Here is a 20,720-nt window from a genome sequence, read left to right on the forward strand (position 1 = left end):
GAGGACATCCCAAGGTGTGTGTGGGGGCACATGTTGGTCTGTGCAAGTGGCCTCAAGATGGTGAGGGCTGAGGAGGCAGTCTCCAGAGGAGATGAGGCCAGATGGACATGTGAGGGTATATGTGTGAGAATGGGTGGTGATGTCCCTTGAGCTGGCAGTGAGTGAGATGCCAGTGAATGTGTGATTGCCTTGAGTGTGTGATTTTAGAGTGATGAGATACTTACCATACCCTGGCTGTGTGGATGAGATCATTCAAGCTCTATCTGCTTTGGGTGGCCAACCTCTTCTGTGCAGCATTGGCATTGACCACCGCTGCCACCGCCTGCCATGCTGAATTGGTGATGGTGCTGCCCATCCTGCGGCCAGAACGGGGGGGTGGAGGACATCATGGCGGGCCTCCAGGTTGTCCAAATGGCATTCCAGTGATGCGTCATTAAACCTGGGGGTTGCAGTCTTTTTGCCTTTTGTGGACATCTTCCCTGCAGTAGTCTTGGGCTGGAAGCACTGAGATGTGGACTTTAAACATGGCGCCTGGCGTGCTGAAGCGGCGAGGTGATGGCATGGTGCGTGAACGAGAGCCCACCCGCCACGGAAACGGCGTGTTTCCCGGGAATGCATAACTAATGCGGTGGGATGATACAGTGTGAAAACTTGCCATCGCGGCCAGCGGGTAAAATATCGTTTTTCCCGCCTGCTCCCGCACTTAGTGCAAATCTGGGACGATTCCGCCCGATATGTGTGTAGGACCCAAGGCTTGGGGCGGGCTCCAGCTTCAGTCAGGATGGTATGTGAATGGCAGCTGTGTAAGGGGTGTCTTTGCCACTGTTGGGATGGGAGGAGTGTATCCACCTGGCATTGCATGGTACCGTCCTGTTAAGGAGGAGACATAGACCCCTCAGGTCTGTGCACCAGGAAAACGGGGTAATGTTCCAGTTGTAACATTAAAGGCCACAAGGAAACTCACTCCCTTTGCTAACAAGATCAAGATTAATCCAAAGAATGTAGGATGCCCTCGACATACATTGGGACTGGGTTGTCATTCTCACGTGAATGGTACTTTATCAAGATGTGCACCACGAGGTAGTGCCAATAATGATTAATTTAGCGGACATGGGGTTACCTCCGTGGTACAAACATCAAACACATGGATTACAAAATCAAATGCTGCATCAAGTTTTGCGGGAATTCTGGGAGCGTACTGGCACTGCGATTGATGAGGATGAACGTGCTAGTTTGTATGAGGGTTCAAGGAATCAAACGAAATCTCACTCATACGGGCGGGTATGATGTAGCTCGATTAATGACGCGGCAACCATATTTAACACTGGGACATCACCTGTAAATAGTTTAGATTTAGCCTCTTTAGATGAATCGGTAAAAACTGTTAGAGATAGGTTAAGGAAGACATTGAATGACATGAATGATGTGGAACAGGATGAATTAGAGGAAGCCAAATTATAGCCGTTCATTTGCAAGATGTGGTGGGGGACTTGGAAAGGCATGCCCATCGCATGAATAAAATTCTAAAAGAGGATAAAAATGCCTCTGTGGAAGCTGTGAAAAATGATGCTTGCACAACGTATGGTTCTTGATTTGTGGAACAGACCCATGAAAACTTCCAAAGGATTGTGGAAGGGAGATTGCCTTCCTGGGTCACGGATAAACATCTCAGGGCTATGTCCACTTATCAACTTACCACTGATAACTGTAAAATCAGGGGACTCATGCAGGTATACCCGGTGAAACATGAATGCCATCTTAGCATAGGCATGCTAGGATTGGTTCTATACTATCCTGTTCAAAAGGAAGGGGAGAAACCTAATCCTCTTTTTACAGTATAAAACACTGGGGGAGCAAGTCAGGGCCATGTGTCATGTTATGACCAACACCCAAGGTACCGTGGCACAAGTGGACGGAATCACTTGGGTAGCCCCGGATTTGTCTGGATGCGCTCGGAGAGGGGATACTTTTGTTTGCCCATATGATGTAACTGAAAATACAGATTCAACCTGTGGGTTCACTTGGGATCAGGAAGGGCCCAACTGCACGATCATGGTGACCCGGGGATCAGAGTTCCCTGCACATGAGACATACAAAGGAAAGGGGGAATATTGTGTCACAACCACACACCAGGAATACCAGTACGGGGACCTGATCTGTCCTATTCCAGACGGGACTTTTTGTTTTACCCCAGCTCAACCTGTTAGACTGGGTGCATGGGCATTATTGAAAGTTTATGCTCATGGACAGGTGAATATTACTGCAAAAGATGACTTGAAAGGACAGCTACATGAGTGTGTTGCCCATTTTGGGTATGACTTATCCCCATTGCCTGAACATCTTATAGAACTATTACAGAGGATTAACACTTCCAACATACATTTTTATGCCCTTCAATAAAAGAACAGGGAAATTAAGGTAGAAATACCAGACATTGGTGATGATAGCCACTGGTGGGACCTTGGTCTTAGCCTCGAAATACATCCTTGGGTGTGAATTATATATCAAGTACTGGTTGTTGTACAGTCATTTATTGTTGTATGACCTATGTCGGCAACGCAAACGTAAGACTGGACAAGGATATGTACACACACAGACCCAGACATGTCACTGGCGCGGTAGCTAACCACCAGACATCCTGATTACAGAAAGTGACCTGGTCAATGGCCTCCCAGGTATGCGTGAATGGCTTTCTTCTTGCCTTACAAAGACACAGCAATCACATCCATTGCTGGCAGGTACCTGGAGACACCTCCCGTGCAGAGTAGGTAATGACCACATGCAGGTTGTCTTCACATGGCCAGGGTGGAATTGATAATCCAATCAGATGACTCAATTTAAGACATTACCTTATATGCTGAGAGTCCAGGGTCAGAAAGGGGTATAAAGCCACAGCTCCCAAGGACATTGGTGTGCTGCAACCAGGAAGTGTGATTTGGTCAGTGACTGGAAGTCATATGATGGAATTCGTTCAGCATGCCGACCATATGGGGACGAGCTCCTGCACGTGGGTCTTACTAAACAACTGGTGCTGGAAGTATATACTATTGCTTAGTGGGTTAATAACGGCTTTCCACATAAAGTGGAAATTGTGTCCATAGTTTGTTTTGTGTCGTTGATACCATGCACGGGTGAGGGCCTTAAAGGGCAGTGAGACCCTCTGGTTAAGAGCCTTACAATGGACATCACATTATTGTGGGATCAGGTTGCAAAATTGTTTCAGAGATGTTTAAACTGGAAGTTTCTGTTAAACCCAATAATATACCACATTACGCAAAGAGCAAACAGGAGAAGAAGTGACAGAAGACATAAATCCAACTAGTATTTGATAAAAATGACAATAGGAACATCACTTCTGAATGAAGATGTTCTTAAACCAACTTGAGAAGCAGTAGCAGTGAATAATAGGCTGGCAACAGTTATCTTTAATGGACGGGGCAGAAGACTCACAACTTTAATTAAATCCATCATGTATACACTGAAAGTGGGAAAGTTAAGCTGAAAATTGTCCTCATAACTTTAGCAGAAGAACCAACATTAAACTCTGCAGGCCATATTCAACTATCAGTCTGATACCCAAGGCCACTTGTTTGCAATAGATTTGGTAGGTCCTAATCCTCAATGGATAAATATGCTACTGAGCTGTACAGAATAGAAGCTCTCAGACTGTAGCCTTGGTTGATGTTGAGTTAATAGACTTCTGATGTGGCAGCAATGGGACCTAAAAATAGCCTTAGCTTCCAAGGTACAGGTGAGAGAAAAATCAACCACAGTTCTTGCTTCATTGCTGGGAATGCCTGTGGATGCACTGAGCATATGCAGGCACTCGAAACTCATCCACTTGCACAGAGTTAAAATTGGGCCCAGGGTGAGCTCAGATTCATGTGAGATCAGGACTGGGTTCTACTCTGATGTACTCCGTGGTCAAACACTCTACCAGTTAGGCTTACTCATGAAAGATTTCCACCTAATTTAACTAGTGGTGGGGTCCTGGTACCAGTAGATTATTTTTAAGAATGAATCAGCACCAACGCTATGAAGAAAGCAAGCAAAAAGGACTAGGACAAGGCAGGCAGGGTTAGCAAGGTTTGTTCTGCACGAAAGCAACCATTATAGAGTGCTATACATATAGTGAGTGTTAATAAATGCATACTGAATTCCAGTTTGCCTTTCAAATGTACTCCTATAATTAATATGTTCACGTATATGCCCAAAACTCCTTTGCAAATAAATTTGGCATTCATTAGAATTTACAGAGATTTTTTCAGTTAAAACAGAATTTTTTGAAACAGACAATGGTTTTGAAGCTCAATCTTTATAACTTTTGTACCGTTTGCCCTTTGTGGTTACTGCACAAAATCATAATCGTGACAAATGCAAATTTATTTGTATTTTTCTAAACAAAATCATCATTCATCTGTTCAACAGCTGACGTTCATTTCTTAGGCACTGTGCCTCCTACCTTTGGTAGTTAGGAATGGTTTGTTATTTCTCTACATATCTACAGTGTAAATGGATTGTAAAACTAGCTCATCCTAATCAGACTCAGGCTTTAGTACCTTTGATAGATTGTTTCACATCTACATCCATTCTTCTCATCCACGAGGTGACCTCTCTTCCAATAGGCAGAAACCTACACAAAGAAATCCTACTCAGGACCACCATAGCTTCCTCTATTTTCCAAAATATATAAAATGTTATTTGCAACAAAATGCTGTTGAGCATAATTGGGCTGAACAGCAGCTTATGTTTATATGGGTAAATGTTTCTATTTGTGGACTGTGGTTCAATGTAAAAAAATGAAATAAAATTTTATTCATTAGAAAAAAAAACAGCTGCATCTTCTATGGAGTTGGTTATTTGAAAAATGAAGCACGCAGCAGCCAAGAAGCTTTATATTTTGATGTTCCTTCTCAAGCCCTTTTAACCTTAAAATCCATAATGGTAAATTCACTCCTATCTAATTTTCTGCACTTATTGTGCTGGAAGTTAATAAATGAGCATAAGTTCATCTTGTCTAGCAACGAAAAGTAGAACACCCTGACAAGAATTTACCCTAGGCAAAAGCACTTGCCTTAGTTTATTATCTATAAATCAGTTTACCAGAGTATTTTTCACAATCTAATCTCATAAATGTTATTGAATTCTCCAAAGAATAAGCATGTGCTGGATGATTTTTTTTATTTCAATTGATCACTGCTGAACCGACTTTAAATAGTCTTTATTCAACCATTTGCCATTTTAAGTCATTTACTCTTCTCTGGGTTTAAGCCAACAGGGACAGTGAACAATTTAGTTGCCCTCATTCTTTCAAATGCTAGCACTAGAATCTTAGGGGAGAATTTTCTCCCTGTCAGTCAGGCCGGATGGGTGTGGGCGCGAAGCTAATCGCCGCCCGCGATCGGCTGTGGGCCGCCATTTTACGTGGGTGGGCCAATTAAGGCCCGCCCAGCATGACGCACAACCGGTAGTGTTCAGCGCTGCCTGTGCAGGTGGGGGGAGGAGGGAGAGTCGGGGCCTGCGCTCTTTCACGCACGCACCTGAAAGAGCGCAGAAATTTCCCTGAGGCATGGAGCTACCTCAGGGAAATTAAGTTCAAATTGAAAGTTTTAAATAAAGGAAGAATAAAATTATTTAGACATGTCCCCTCATGTGACAGTGTCACATGAGCTGGGACATGTTTATGAATTGTGTGAAAAATATTTATTTGTTTAATAAAACCTTCAGAAAACCTCATCCCGCCTGTGGATGAGGCTTCCTGAAAAATGCAAAGGCCGCTTGAATTCTTCACTTGCCCGCCAACCGGGCAGTCCTATCAATTACCCAAATTAGTCTCCTAATGGCCTTAACAGGCCTTTGACAGTTCGGGGGGTGCGCAGCTGCCTCCAGTGTGTGCCCACCGAATGAAAGATCGGAATGATGCGTGGTGACGACGGGACGCGCGGCCGACGTCACCGCGCGTTATTTTACGCGTCGGCATGCTGGGTCCGCCCCCGCATGCCGACGTGAAAATTCTCCCTTTAGAATTCTCTTATGGTGTAAAGTTAGCAATAATAAGTTAGGTATACTTAAGGGATACATCATCAACTGTAACCTTTGACAGTACCTCTCTTGAGCCATGTGGTCATTTAAATCTAGCAGTTAAACTCTGGTTTCTCCCTACTGACATTGTCAAAGTAATCTAACATATGCTATGGACATAAATGTCAACTGGTATTAAATATCAACATCGCCAAAATGGTGAGTCACAAGGTGCTCTTAAGAAATAAATGGCAAAAATAAACAGTGTGTCATTTTGGTCATGATTGTTTATAGAAGTTGGAGCCACAGACTGAAAGTAGACTTCCTAAGATGATAAGGAGGATGACAGGATTCTTTTATGAGGAATCACTTGAATAGAAAATGATAATGGGGAGTCCCAAATAAGGATGCTGGACTGCTAAAAATCAGAGTTCAGTGAGATAAGAAGGGTTCTGGATCAAATTAATTGGGAAGAAAATTAATAAACAGAACAAGAAATCAGAAGTAGGAAATATTCGATTATGATATGAATCTAGAAAAAAATGATTATATTCCTATCAGGTTAAGAGGGAGTGCACCAAAGAACTAAGTTCTGTGGATAGGTAGAAAGATTGAAACTAAATTGAAACTTAGAAGGAGGGACCAACAATCCTAAAGAAATTCATGACGAATGCAGAAGGTGTAGCAGGAATGAAGAGAGGCTGTAAAGGACAAAAAGAAAATATGAGAAAATACTTGCATTAGTATAGTGCATTTAATGTAGAAAAACACTCAAGAGGCTTCACAGCAATAATCAGCAAAAAATGATAATGAGCCAAAGAAGGAAATCTTAGGAGGAGTGACTAAAAACTTAGCTAAGAAGTACATTTTAAGGAGGGTCTTAAAGAAGGAGAGAAAGATGTAGAAGTTTTGGGACAGAAATCCGAGGGGCTAAACAGGTGAAGGGAAATTCATCAATGATAGATGAAGGGAGTGGATGGTGTGTAAGTGGCCAAGAATTGCAAGAGCGCAGAGTTCTCGGAGCATTACAGGGATAAAGGAGATTTAAGAGATAGCGAGTTAGCAGATAATATAAAAGGAAATTGTAAGAGCTTTTAAGCATTTAAAAATAAAGGAATAGTTAAAAAGAGAATAAAACGGCACAGAGGTGAAGGAGGGTTAATTTAATTGTGATGGATGAATATTGTGTAGATATTAAATATTTTAAACGTATTTTAAAATTATGGTGGAAAGTGAGAGAATGATATGGAATGCTGTAGAAAATGAACTGGTCCAGAAAAATTGTCAGAATTTAAGGTGGAATAGTCAGCAGGCATGATACTCTGGATTGTTGAATGATGTCAGGGAGAAGATAGCACAGGATATAGCCATAATTTTTCAATTTGTGCAAAATATTCAAATTATGCCATGGGATTGAAGTGTAGCCAATGTAACCCCCATGTTCAAGAAGGGAGAAAAGGATTGACTGGGTAATGATGGACCAGTTGGGTTAACATCAGTTTCAGGAAAATCCTTGGAATCCATAATTCAAGGCAAAATTAATGAGCATTTGGAAATACCTGGTTTAGCAAGGAAACCATTCACAGGATGTAGGCTTCACTGGCCGGGCCAGCATTTATTGCCCATCCCTAATTGCCCTTGAGAAGGTGGTGGTGAGTTGCCTCCTTGAACCGCGGCAGTCCATGTGGTGTAGGTACACCCACAGTGTTGTTAGGGAGGGAGTTCCAGGATTTTGACCCAGCGACAGTGAAGGAACGGCGATATATTTCCAAGTCAGGTAAGTGAGTGGCTTGGAGGAGAACTTCCAGGTGGTGGTGTTTCCATCTATCTGCTGCCCTTGTCCTTCTAGATGGTAGTGGTCATGGGTTTGGAAAGTTTGTTAAAAGAAAGATGGGTTTGACAAATGTAATTGATGCTTGTTAGAAAACTTCAGCATGTTGTGTTAGATGATATGTAGGTTCAGGGTTAGAAAGTGGCTTGATGAGCAGGAAACAGGAGTTTTGATAAATAGTATGATAAATAAATATAATCAGTATGGAGAAGAGTCAGAATTGGTATATTCCAGAGGTTAGTGCTGGGTCTAGTTTTGTTCTTAGTAGATAAAGTAAATTTGGACCTGAGAATAGGTGCCACAATCTCAAAACTAGCTGATGAGCCAGTGCCTTAAACATTCACCATGGACACAATGTGGCTGCAGTGTACCTCATCTATAAGATGCACTGCAACAAGTTGTCAAATTTTGTTTGACAGGTTCTCCCAAAATCTCCGGCACAAGGATAAGGGCAGCAGGTGCATGGGAGCATGGCTGCCTGCAAGTTCCTCTCTAAATCACACAGCATCAGTGCTGAATCAAAATTCTGGAACTCTCTACCCAACAGCATTTTGGGAGTAACTTCCTTAGGCTGGTCCACCCTTGCCCCAATTGAGGCCCTTGTGCCCGATTAATTAACTTAGGGACTGCTTCCCATCCAGCCCCCATTTTCAGGCCAGTGGAAGGAGTTCAGGAGCAGGGGGAAGCCCAGAAAGTGACCCTGTGAGGCATCGGGTGGGGGTACCTTGATCAATGGCCTCCTTTCAACAGCAGGCGGCTTCCTTTCATTATTGGGCACCCCCCCAAAAAGTCAGCCCTCCACAAGTGCCCTCTCCTACCCCACCTGGCTTTTTCACCAAAACCCTCAACCCTCCTCTTCCCACTTCCCAGGCCCTTACCACCCCTCCCTTCCCTGAGTGCCCCACATTTAACCGGTCCTGGACTCTTGAGTCTCTGCCTGGACTTTTTGAGGGATGCTTGCAAACCCAGTCCTGACCACTGCAGCTCCTAGCGCTGCTGGGACCAGAGACTTGTTGGCCAACCCGATTGGCTGGCAGCCGTCTGAGGTGGGGCTTCCTCTTGAGTGAGGTGCAGAAGGCCCATCTCCAGCCACTTAAGGAGTGTTAAATGTCTGTGGGGCAGCCAGTTGCAGTGGCGATGCATGCTCCACCGACTCTTCAGGTGGTGGGCTGGGAATCCCCACCATCCGAAAATTCCTGGCCATAGTGATGGATGGCTAAGCCAGTTGTATGCCAGGCATGCTCAGATCTGTGCCCCTTGGACTTAAGGCTGCAAAGTTTGTTGATTTGAAGTCTGGTTGTAGACAGTGTTTCTGGCACTTGGTTGTCTTCTTCTGATATGCTTTTTCTGCTCCTTGGAGTTGAACTTCTCTTTGTCAATTCCCCATCTGCTCAGCTCAGGGACCACCAGCTTGTCCCGTTCTTCCCGAGAGAGTGTTCACTCCGTTCATTTATGGTATGAACACAGTTTTGCTTTTTCCGTGTGGTCCGCCATGATATTTGTGGAAGCTAAAGGTGTCTCTCCCTGTCATTTGGACGTTTCTCATCTGTGGGCTCACCTTGCAGTTTGGCTTTTGTTGCAACACTGTGTCTCCATGCCTCACTGAGGTGTGCTCTGGTGAGCTGATGGTTGCTAGTTCCTTGCTCCAGCATCATCTTTCAGCTTTGCGCATTGGCTGGAGGTTGCAGTGTCTGTGACATTGTGTTTACAGGTAATGTGACAGCAACTTTGGAGCCTGGGGTTGGGGTTATTCTTCTGTAGCTAGTTATTTCCCTGTGTGCCTTCCACTTGAGGTACAGTGGTGATTATCTGAAGGTTTAGCTGGTCTGACCAAAGAGGAGCTTCTGCTGCCTGCAAAGTAATTGGACAAACCAGTTCTGCGAAGAGTGAAGACAATTCAGAGCTTAAGTCCCAGTCGAGAGTCTCTTTACTGGTGGTCCTCTTGGGAACTTGCAGTTCCATGTAGTTGACTACAGAGTTGTCTTGACATCTTCTGCCATTTTAAGAAGGTTAAGGGCAACACAGGCGTCTCTGCTCAAGAGAGAAAAGGATTGGTCTCAGATGGCATCCATGACGTTGAATATCTGCTTGTCGTCATACCTTAGTGGTTTGAGGCCTATGAATGGAAGTTGGGTTGTTCCAGGCCTATGGAGTGGTGTGTCTGTTGTTTGTAGCCAGAGGTCTCTCAACCATGGTTCCTTTTCCAAGAGGACTGCAACATTGGCTCCCGTGTCCAATTTGAAGTTGATGAGGTGATTGTTAACTGAGATATCCACATTTCAAAAAGAGAATCCAGGATCTTTGACCTCACCCAAGAAGCACAGTTGGGTCTCTTCCTGGTGTGGTGCATCAATCTCATGGGTTGGCTTGGGATCCTCCACCTATCTGGGTATCTTAGCTTTTCATAGCTTTCTGAAGTGTCCCAGGTGGTTGAAGTTGAAACAATGCACTGAGGTTGCTGGACATTGCTCCCATCTGTGAGGTTGTTTGGCTCCACAGCACTGACATGGTCACCCACCCTCTTGTGGTTGGCTTGGGTTTGTCTTCCTTGGCCTGGAGTTTCTCTGCCGCTTTGTTGCTTTACTAGCTGGACAGTTGGGGTTGCTTTGTACCATGGCTTGCTTTGGCCACGTAAAATGGATCAGTGCTCTTGGTGGATTTCAGACTGTCTGACTACTTGGATGGCCTTTTCTAGAGTCAGGTCTTCCTTGGCCTGTAGTATATCTGAAAGCGCATTGTCAGCCACTCCAACAACAATTCTGTCCCTTATGAGTTCTGACTTAAGGTTACCATAGTCACAGTCTTCAGCCAAAATGTATAATTCACTTATAAAAGAGTCAATCCTATCTCCAGGCTGTTGGACACATTTGTTGAATTTCGTTGTCTATAAAAGTTTGGTGCTTCTTAAGATTAAAATATGTATTGAACAATTTTACAACTTCATCAAATTTAGCTGAGGATTTATTTATTCCTTGCCTTACAATAATATCACAGCTATCAGACCTACTGAATAAAGTTGTGTATTCACTTGTTCAGCTTCTCTCTTCTTATCTAATCCTGAAGCTATCATGTATCTTAAGAATCTTTTCCTTCAAAGTCCCCAACTTTGTGTTTGGTCTGGCCCTTGGATCAGTCCAAGTTGGTCTGGTTAGGTCGATTTGTTGTCCATTGTTGCTTTAATGTCCAGGTGACTACAGCTTTAAACGCTGTGCAGGTTTTAAAGATGGCACCGCAGTGACCGTTTTTCAAAGAGATTTCTCACGCCAGCTCTGTTCTGATGGGCTCCCATGACAGTGGTGGTCCCGACCTCTTTGGGGTTTAGTTTTTTGCCGCTATTTGTTAAATCAACGATTTGAGGCCTTCCTGCGATATCAGGGGACATTAGGCCATTTTACAATCGATTTCCAGCTTTGACTGAGGTTGTTAAACCTTCCGTTTTCTTTTCCCTGACAATGAGCTCGGCTGCCATGTGGTATGGTGCCGATTCTGAACCCAGCTGGCTGTGGTGCTTTCAGAAACAGGCTGCTCCGACTTTTTTACAGCACCGAAGCTTTCTAAACTAGTCCTGGCTTAGAACTGAATTTTTTGCCCATCCCTGCTAGGTCCTTTAACTCTGCACTCTATAGGCATGTGGTGGACTCTGCAATATGTGGAGAGGTGATGGCATGGTGTTAATGTCACTGGATGGTAATTCAGAGGTCCAGTCTAATTCTCTGGGTACATGGGTTCAACTCCCACCATGGCAGCTGGTGGAATTTAAATTCAATTAATAAAATCTGGAATATGAAGCTAATCTCAGTAATGGTGACCATAAAACTATCATTGATTGTTGTTAAAGCCCACCTGGTTCACTAATGTCCTTTAGGGGAGGAAATCTTCCCAGGTCTGGCCTACATGTGACTCCAGATCCACAGTAATGTGGTTGACTCTTAACTGCCCTCTGAAATGGCCTCACAAGATGCTTAGATTCAGGGCAATTAGGGATGGGCAACAAATACTGGCCTTGCCAGTGATGCCCACATCCCATGAAAAAATAAAAAAAATTCACAATGGAGAGTCCTCAGCTGCACAGTGGAGTTTTCTCTTCTGCCTTTCTGCCTCCAATTCTGCAAAGGGGCTTCTTTCAGGCATTCTTCCTCTATGTCTTCACTTCAAGTGCTTTTAATTAGGTCAGGAGGCATTTCCTTTAGTTTTCCAGCATTTGAATTTCTGCTCCAGCTTGTCTGAGGTTCTGAATTTTTCCATTCGCTGCCACCATGTTCTATATTCAATAGATCTCATGAAGAGATTCTTGTAGGGTTGAACATTAAGTGTTTATTTTTAACCCATAACTATGGACTGTTATGACGTGGCAGATGATGTGTGCCAGGTGAACCAAATCCACAAGGGAAATGTGGTTGTGCTATCACAACAGTTTTGCAATTTGTATTTATTATGAGAAGATGTGTGCACTGGATTCAGAAGTAATGAGTCTGCTTAGGCCTTTAGAGATTTAAAAAATTAAATAAAAATATTTAGTAACAAAATAAAAGATTTCAAGCACATACATAAGACTTTAATTACTTACTACTATAACAAATCCTAAAATTCCTAATTGACCTGACTCCTAGTCATACACCCACTTTAAGGCAACAGGTTTTAGATTTAAAACAAAACCAGCAAGTTAACACAATACCCACTTGACAGTGGAATTCCAAATGGGTTTCCCAACTTCAGTCACTTTACATAGCAGACTTATGCACAAATGGCTGAGGACTTCTTGAAGGCACACACACCTGTTAGATCTTACATGCTCCTCTCCTTACATAGCCTTTCATTCTCCTTTATATATGTTTCTCTCTCTTTAATATGCAAATTCTATTGTTCCATATGTCTTTGAAACTGTATCTTCCTCATAATATAAAAACTTTCACATTGCCAATATTGTCAGTAACCTTTGGGAAAAATAAATACACTCCTTAGCCTTGCTTATCTGGCTAGTTGTAAACAGGCTAACATCCCTTTGCAATCCAATAATTCCTTCATTTATCTAAACAATGCAAATTCCCTTCAACCTTACATGCTAGGCCAGCATCCATGTTTACTCATTAGCATGTCAAGCATTTTTCTACACCTAGCTTCTTTTGATGATTTCAAGCTTGCAGTCTATTTGACTCCAAATGTAATTAAATCACACAGACAGAACCACCTATACTTACACACATAAACCTTCTTCACAATAAACCAGAAAAATATTATAAAAATTATTATGTTTTCACATTACATATGTACAGTGTATAGCCCAAGCTATGAGCTAATTCAATGCTTGCTTCTACACAAGTCTCTGTCTAGTCCACAGCCGACCCTAGTCTCAGATCATGTGTCCCTTTACATCACACTGTGGGTTGTACTGTTTCCTAGTCCCACACTAACCCTTGCTATGCCAGATACCCTTATACTACAAAGTTGGGGCCCAAACCAGGTGGAAAGAAGAGTACATTTTTACTGGGGACAAGGGCTTTAAAGATGAAGAAAAATATTAAAGGGTACAGTAAAAACCACCGGAAAATTAGTGTAAAAGGGCTGGCATCAACACTTGTACAATGTGGTACTCAGAATCTTCCCGTGCTTTTTTTTATTCTAATCTAGCACAGACCACTTTACAATACAGTTCTTAAACAATATTCGTACTTTTAGCAAATACTGGTTAAACAATCTAGCACCAAAAGGTGTTCTACCTAGACATTTTCTTATCTCTCCTTCTAACTACTGACCTTACAAATTAAAAGTGCAAAATAAATATGGTTTAAGATAACATGGTTTTACTGAACACATAACAGAGAATATAAAAAGGAAAACTGATAGAGAAAGTATGGCCTGCATACTTAGAGCAAGAAATGTTTTTTAAAAAGTTTATCATTATTGTTGCTCCTGTCGAGCACAGATGCTGAACCAAGTTCAGTTTAATTCCAACCGACTTCAATGTGTCCAAATTACAGTAGAAGGAAGAAGACAACAAGCTGTAAATATAGAAAGAGACAGAAAATCATTGAGAATCATGCCTTTATGAATATTTGATGAGGAAAGGTTAGAGCTACTGCTGGTAAATTACTAGAAATTATGTACATCATGTGACTCTGTCAGCAAAGGTTAGTATAAATGGGTTTGGACTTAGTTGAAATGACAGCAAGGATTACAAAGATTTGTCCTGTCTGCACTGCAATTAGTCTGCGTGTGTTTTAAGGACAGAAGACATGTCATTAGGATTAAAGCAGCACCAGTACTTCAGAAATGAAGCCATTTTGTTTACTGTAATACCATCAGAGGTTTACTTTCAAAAGCACAAACATTTCTTCTGCATTATTTACATATTGAAAACTACCCACAGACATGCTTTAGACTTTAAAAATAATTGGTGTGTGAGTGATTAGAATTGGCGTGCTCTGCGGAATCTGATCGCAGGCAGCCTAAGAGTCGGGGTCCACTGAGACCCGATGCTCTTGCTGCTCACACTCCTTCCACACTTACAGCCATGTGAAAAAAGGAAATTTAACACATCAGGGGACCTGCCAACTTATCAGATCAACTAATCAATATCATTGACTAAAAGCACTGTAGCCGGTCTTAAGTAAAACACAAGGTAGGATCCACAGGGCCTTTACCAACATATTACCTTTATTCCACTGCCTTTACTGCAGACCCTAGGGGCACCTGACTTTCCTCGCCATCTCTTCCACTCAACTGCCTTTTATCTCCCTCGGTCAAAATAATGTACCCTTGGTTGCAACCTGTGACCCAGGAAAAGCCGTAGCCACAGCCATAGTCTCAAAGGCACCAGAAACAGTGATTTAAATCATAATACAGGCATCCGGCTGTAGCTATCCCATCATTACCATAGTTCAGGCCTGTGTAAATCTGTGCACTGTACTTGACATTGCAGAGACTCGGTGGGATACAAATGGGTTCTTCATGTACAATCCTTGCTCACAGCGATTTGATTTACCTGCACTGAATTAACTTTCATGCTGTTTGACATTCACCTGGCAATCCTGGAAGACAGACTGACAAATTTCAACTGGGTGAATTTAATGCTCCAAAAAACATTGAGGCCTGTTCCTGTTGTTTTAGAAGTTAACTCTAAAAAGTAGTAGTCAACACATTGTGTACTTAATTTGTCAAATGTAACATTGTAACTGAATAATAAACAACAGCTAAGCGTTACAATTGAAGACAGAAGAATTCAAGGTGCATCAAAAATAAAATCTTTTTTTCTAGTTTATTTAGCCTGTCATGGAGCAGCCTCAAATTGAATCAGCTCAATTTGGATACTTTGAACAAACTGGGGCAGATCTGGTTTTAAATTTAGCACAAATCATAAAGACATTTGGTTTTCACTAAAAACTGGGTAGTTCATTATCTGACAGCTGAAATGATTCAGTAACTGATGTGTGCATTTAGATTTTTTTAAAAACTGCCACATACACTGAGAACAATATGTTCTGCAACTGTTTTCTACTGCCTCAGCAACCAAGTTACAGTATCAGGCTCAGTGGATTTACCTAGATGAAGACTTGGTCTAGTCTCGACAGAGTTTAAATAATTCTTTGGATTAGGCACAAAACTTACCCTACAATTGCAAAATTAACCAGATGGAGCTAAAATCAGATGCATTTAATAAAATAACTCATAAAATAAATTCAGTTATAAAGTTAGTCAAGTATATGGTGATTATTGCATGTTTTCTGATACTATAGTTGCGGCAATTCAGAGTGCATGCAACACACACTCTTCTTTAGCAATGGTTTGTGGCTAGTGAAAGCATGAGTCGTTCTTTAATAATAATGTTGAGTATTGTGGTCTACCTTACAAGCAATATCATCCTCAAATTGCTCTTGTATAAGCATGCAATGACTCAAATACCCCAAGGCAAATTTGGCACTTTGCTGAATAGATTCATGGTCTTGTCAGTACAGCTTATAACATTCTGGCTGGTAGACAGCAACAATGAGCACTGAGAAGAGGATAAGTAATAGAACCTCCAGTGCTCCACAACTCTGAGCAGAAATCGAATCTCAGTCCAGAATTTACATTCTTTCACAGTTTGCATAACTGATCATTAAAGACACATCTTAATTAAGTGTTTAACAGCAGATGTTCAAAGCATGGAATCTTGATGCTGCGCATTGCATAAAGGAATAAGTGAAGGATGGTTACTTACTGAAGGCATGGTAACCTTCAGTCTACAGATGACAGCCTCCTTCGCACATCATGTCTGATCCTATAATCAGCTATGCCCACAGGGGAAGGGTACAGCTGCACCTTAAAAGTTTATTTGCTGATGAAAAATCATGTTTATGCAATAAGTTGCTCATCTACTCTGTTAATAATCTTGCCTCGCTTCCATTCCATATCCAACCATACCCTCTTAGACTTTCACTGGCAAAGAAAGAAAAAGGGAAAATGAGTACAGAGAAGACTGTTAGTTGAAGACATTTAGAAAGTCACCTTTCTTCTCCTTTAACTATTTTTTAATCTATAAAACGCCATGACTCTTTATTCACCAGGTGGGACCATTCAAGGAATGGAAATGTCTACTTTTATATCACTTCCCAAATGGTAAGGATGGACTTCTGCTCCAAAAACCTGTGAGAAGAGGAATCAGATGAGAGAATGAAAAGGTCAAGCTCTGGGAAAATACTATTCTGGGAAGCTAAAGTTTACAATTTCCTACCAGAGAGCTCCCAAGTTCCTAGTGTGAAGTCCACTAACCCAATATTATGCCCTGTATTTCACTAGACTGGTTTGATTTACATGGGGGTATTTTAACCTCTGCATTGCTGGCCCACACAATCTTAACATTGTTGAAATCAGACACTGGAAGGCTGGTCACTCCAGAAGTTCAAATGACTAACTTAAATGGTGAAGCTGTATCCTGATGATGTCATTGGGGTATGCACAGTATTTTAACTCAGGACTAAAGGTCGACCCCATCACTTACCTTTGGGTGCCTGGTTGCGGCCTGACTACCATGCATTTCATGGGAGTTAAACAAGTCTGCTTTGGCTCCACACACCTGATTCTCAACCCCCAAGTTAACATCAGGCCTGTAAATTCTTGCACCAGAACAAATGCCTAGAGTGTCTTTAAGTAATATTAGGGTTCTGTATCCTCTAATTTATTTATATAACACATATCAACTATAGCAGTGTTGGTTCATATTAGAAGTGAGTGATTGCTGTCTTAAGTGTTGCACTAACCCTATTTGCACAAAGCTGATATCAATTTCTTTGTTAATTAGTTTGAATTTCATGGCTACCAGAAAATATCATTATTCTAGTACTTTTAATGTTAGCATGTTGACACTTTTAGACAAATCTAGAAGTTTCTGGTAATTGATGTATTTATGAAGTCAAAACCTATTGATTAATGAATACCAAACAAAATCTAACTAGTAGTTATCAATTGGAGGAAAACACTTGTTCTTGTTTTATTTATGTTATTAAGTTCTAAGTCACTACCTTAACAATTTTGTTGGATTGGAAGGGGTAAGACTCTTTAAGTGGGTAAAGATTCTTGTAAAGCTATTTTCTCCCAGTTTCTTCTTACTTTAGGAACTTGGGAGCTCTCTGGTAGGAAATTGTAAACTTTATCCACAGCAGAGCGGGCAGGCAGACCAGGGAAATACCAGTACACCTCTGAAAAAGACTCTTAAGTACACCACAGAGGTTTTGAGTTGACTCTCACTCCTCTTTCTCTTTCAGGTGTTTGAACTCCATTCAGCACTGCCCAACAGCAAACTCACAATGATAAAGAGGTTTGTGTCTGGCATGCCAATGTATTGCACAAGCATGCTTTATTTACCAAATGCAAAGTCAAATTAACAATAGATTCCTTGATCTTAATGGCATATGGATCCTCCCAAATTTCACATTGTACAACGTGGTGAACTCGTCGTTAAAACATTCAAACTGCCAAATTTGTTGTTGCACATTAACTTCACAGGAGTCACTGTATCAAATTCCAAGATGGGTATGTCCAAGTGTTGTTGTGTAGCCTATCACTCATGAGATAAGTATCATGATGGACTCACTATCTTGTAAAGATGTATCTATTACAATATAAATCTAGTATTAATCACCAGGAAGCCAGGTGATGATGCCAGTTCCAATGCTTGAAACAATGGCTTTCCATAAGAAAAATTGGGCCAAGTACTTACTGGTAATATCCTGAAACCATTTCCCTGGCAGTGATATTAAGCCCTGCAGAGGTAATATTCTGGTAATGTTTCAACTGTCACTTCTTGGAGGCAATTGTGGGTCAGCTGCCTCCATACCTTCATGAGTTAGTAGAGCCAGTTAGTAGTTGTCTAAGTATGGCTAACTGTCAGGTTTCTTTGCCAAGACTGGATTACTTCATGTGAACATCCTTGAAGTTAAAGAGAGCCCAAAAAGAAGCAATCAGAGTTGTCAGCATACTCCACATTGCATTCCCCAATCAGAACATAAATGAATATTGAAGTGACATTGCATTTCCAGTAATGGAGTACACTTTCTGGTATTTACACAACTATGGTTCTAATTTAAACGCTCCTTTCTCAAGGAGCTTAGTGAGGTAGCTGAAGTTGTGAATAGGTCAATTCTTTCTTTCAACTACAAGAGTTCTGGAGTTAAACCACTCACTTTAAGTCTGCAGAAGCGTGGTTTCATTGAACCGGACTGTAACAATGCAATTTAATAATAAATCTCCTGAGGGCAACATCAAAATAGTCCATGAAAAGATTACCCCTCTAGCAAAAGCTGGGGTATTCCTCAGAGGAAATCTGTGGCATAACTTCAATATGATTTCTAGCACTTGAACATCAGAAGTGAACTTGCGCTTTGCTTCCCATATTAGTTTTTATAGAAATGTAAAAGGACTGCAGTTATTTGGTTACATGCTTCATTTCCTTATCTGTGATATTCATGCTCCAAGCTCTGCATCATTTAAGCGGTTTTACCATCATCTATTTCAGTCTGAAAAAAAACTGGTGGTGCCAGTTAGCTAAGCACATCTGGTAAGCATGTAGATAAGCGACAATTCTTATGGATACGGTGCACATCTGAGTGTTCACTACTTATGGCAAATGAATGAATTCAATTCTCTTAACTTACTGTCCCAAGTAAGTGACGTGGGGGAACAAGATTGAGATGATTACCTTATTTGAGGTGGACTGAATCATGAATATGCTTTGGCCAATGAAGAGATAAGTTGGGGTCCCAACACTTCTTTCAGTACCCTGTACACTTTGTCTATCCTGAAATTAAACAATGATAATCTCTGGGGTTACATCTTAATTTCTTGATCAACCCAAAGGTACGTGATCCGTGGAAACCAGAGAGCACTAAACAGCCTTATCTTGCAGTCTACAGTAGGAGGCAGGAGTACACAACGAACATCAATAACATGCACCTGGAGAGATCTAAATGATATCCCGACCAGAACATCCTTAGCCATCCTCTGTCTCACTCCCACAAGTAGACAATACACCTCATCTTCCGACTAGGCACTTTACAGCCTTCCGGGCTGAATATTGAATTCAACAACTTTAGATCTTAAACTTCCTCCCCCATCCCCACCCCCTTTCCGTTTCTTCCCCCTCCCTTTTGTTTTTTCCAATAATTTATATAGATTTTTCTTTTCCCACCTATTTCCATTATTTTTAAATCTATAACTGTAATACCCTGTCAGTCTTTCCACCCTACCCCCACTAGAGCTGTACCTTGAGTGTCCTGCCATCCATTCTTAATTAGCACATTCGTTTAGATAATATCACCACCTTCAACACCTCTTTGTTCCTTTTGTCTGTGACATCTTTTGATTATCTGCTCCTATCACTGCTTGCTTGTTTCTACAACCAACCCCCCCCAACCTCTCTCTCTCTCCCCCCCCCCCCCCCCACCTTAAACCAGCTTATATTTCACCCCTCTCCTAACTTTACTCAGTTCTGCTGAAGGGTCATGAGGACTCGAAACGTCAACTCTTTTCTTCTCCACCAATACTGCCAGACCTGCTGAGTTTTTCCAGGTAATTCTGTTTTTGTTTTGGATTTCCAGCATCCGCAGTAGTTTTTTGTTTTAGACAATACTTCCTCCTGACATCATACCATCCCTTGATTCAACTTTTAAGGTAAGTTCAGTGTTTCCTCTGAGAACAAAACAGTATAATAGGCATTAACTAGAGGTCATGTGGCGCAGTGGGTAGCGGCCCTGCCTCAGATCCAGAAGCGCCGGGTTCGAGTCCCACTCGAGGACTTTATGGCCAAGAAAGTTCATTACAAGGCCAAACAGGTTGAGTGTCAACCTGCAAATCCTTCCAACACACACTAATGACAGCTGGTAAGAGTGGGAGAGATTCCTGGTCAGCCATGTGATGGAAGAAAATTGGAGCTTCTATCCATAGCTCGAGACTACAACATGCAAGTGAAAGTACACCTTGCCACAGCTACCAGGACTCTTTGGGAGGCTGGTTGGCTCAGTTGGCTGGATGGCCGGGGTGGATCAGATTGGAGTCAACACCACAGCGTTCAATCCCCGTTCCGACTGGGGTGGATTTAGGACCTGTCTCCTTGCTCTACCTGGTGGTGGAAGTTGTGACACTGTGGAAATGCCTTCAGGAGGCTGTCATTCAGCTGGTCGTGCTTATTCAGCTCCAAAATAGAGCCATCCAACCCAGCTCCACACCCAGCAGCCCCTTTGAATCCAGTCAGAAAAACATCCATTCACCACTACTCTCTTTTTCCTATCCATTAGTATCCAAATTACCACCGTCCCTTTAATTCCATTGGCCTCTATTTTCTGAATAACTCTGTATGTGGTACTTTTGCAAATGCCTTTTGAAGGTCCTTCTACAC

General features: G+C 41.9%; 1 protein-coding gene across 5 annotated transcripts in view; it reads right to left on the minus strand.

The window, feature by feature from the left end:
* Positions 1-20,720, minus strand: part of fto (FTO alpha-ketoglutarate dependent dioxygenase) — a 416,062-nt gene that overhangs the window by 79,093 nt on the left and 316,249 nt on the right. For 3 of the 5 annotated variants that reach the window (XM_078544256.1, XM_078544253.1, XM_078544259.1), the window contains one exon: positions 4,560-4,633. The exons of the other annotated variants lie outside the window; for them this stretch is intronic. In XM_078544256.1, the coding sequence (XP_078400382.1) occupies positions 4,560-4,633 (74 nt within the window). The remainder of the gene's footprint in view (positions 1-4,559; positions 4,634-20,720) is intronic. 5 annotated transcript variants of the gene reach the window in all.

Source organism: Cetorhinus maximus, chromosome 6 (genome assembly GCF_964194155.1).
Source record: "Cetorhinus maximus chromosome 6, sCetMax3.hap1.1, whole genome shotgun sequence".
NCBI classification, from domain to species: domain Eukaryota; kingdom Metazoa; phylum Chordata; class Chondrichthyes; order Lamniformes; family Cetorhinidae; genus Cetorhinus; species Cetorhinus maximus.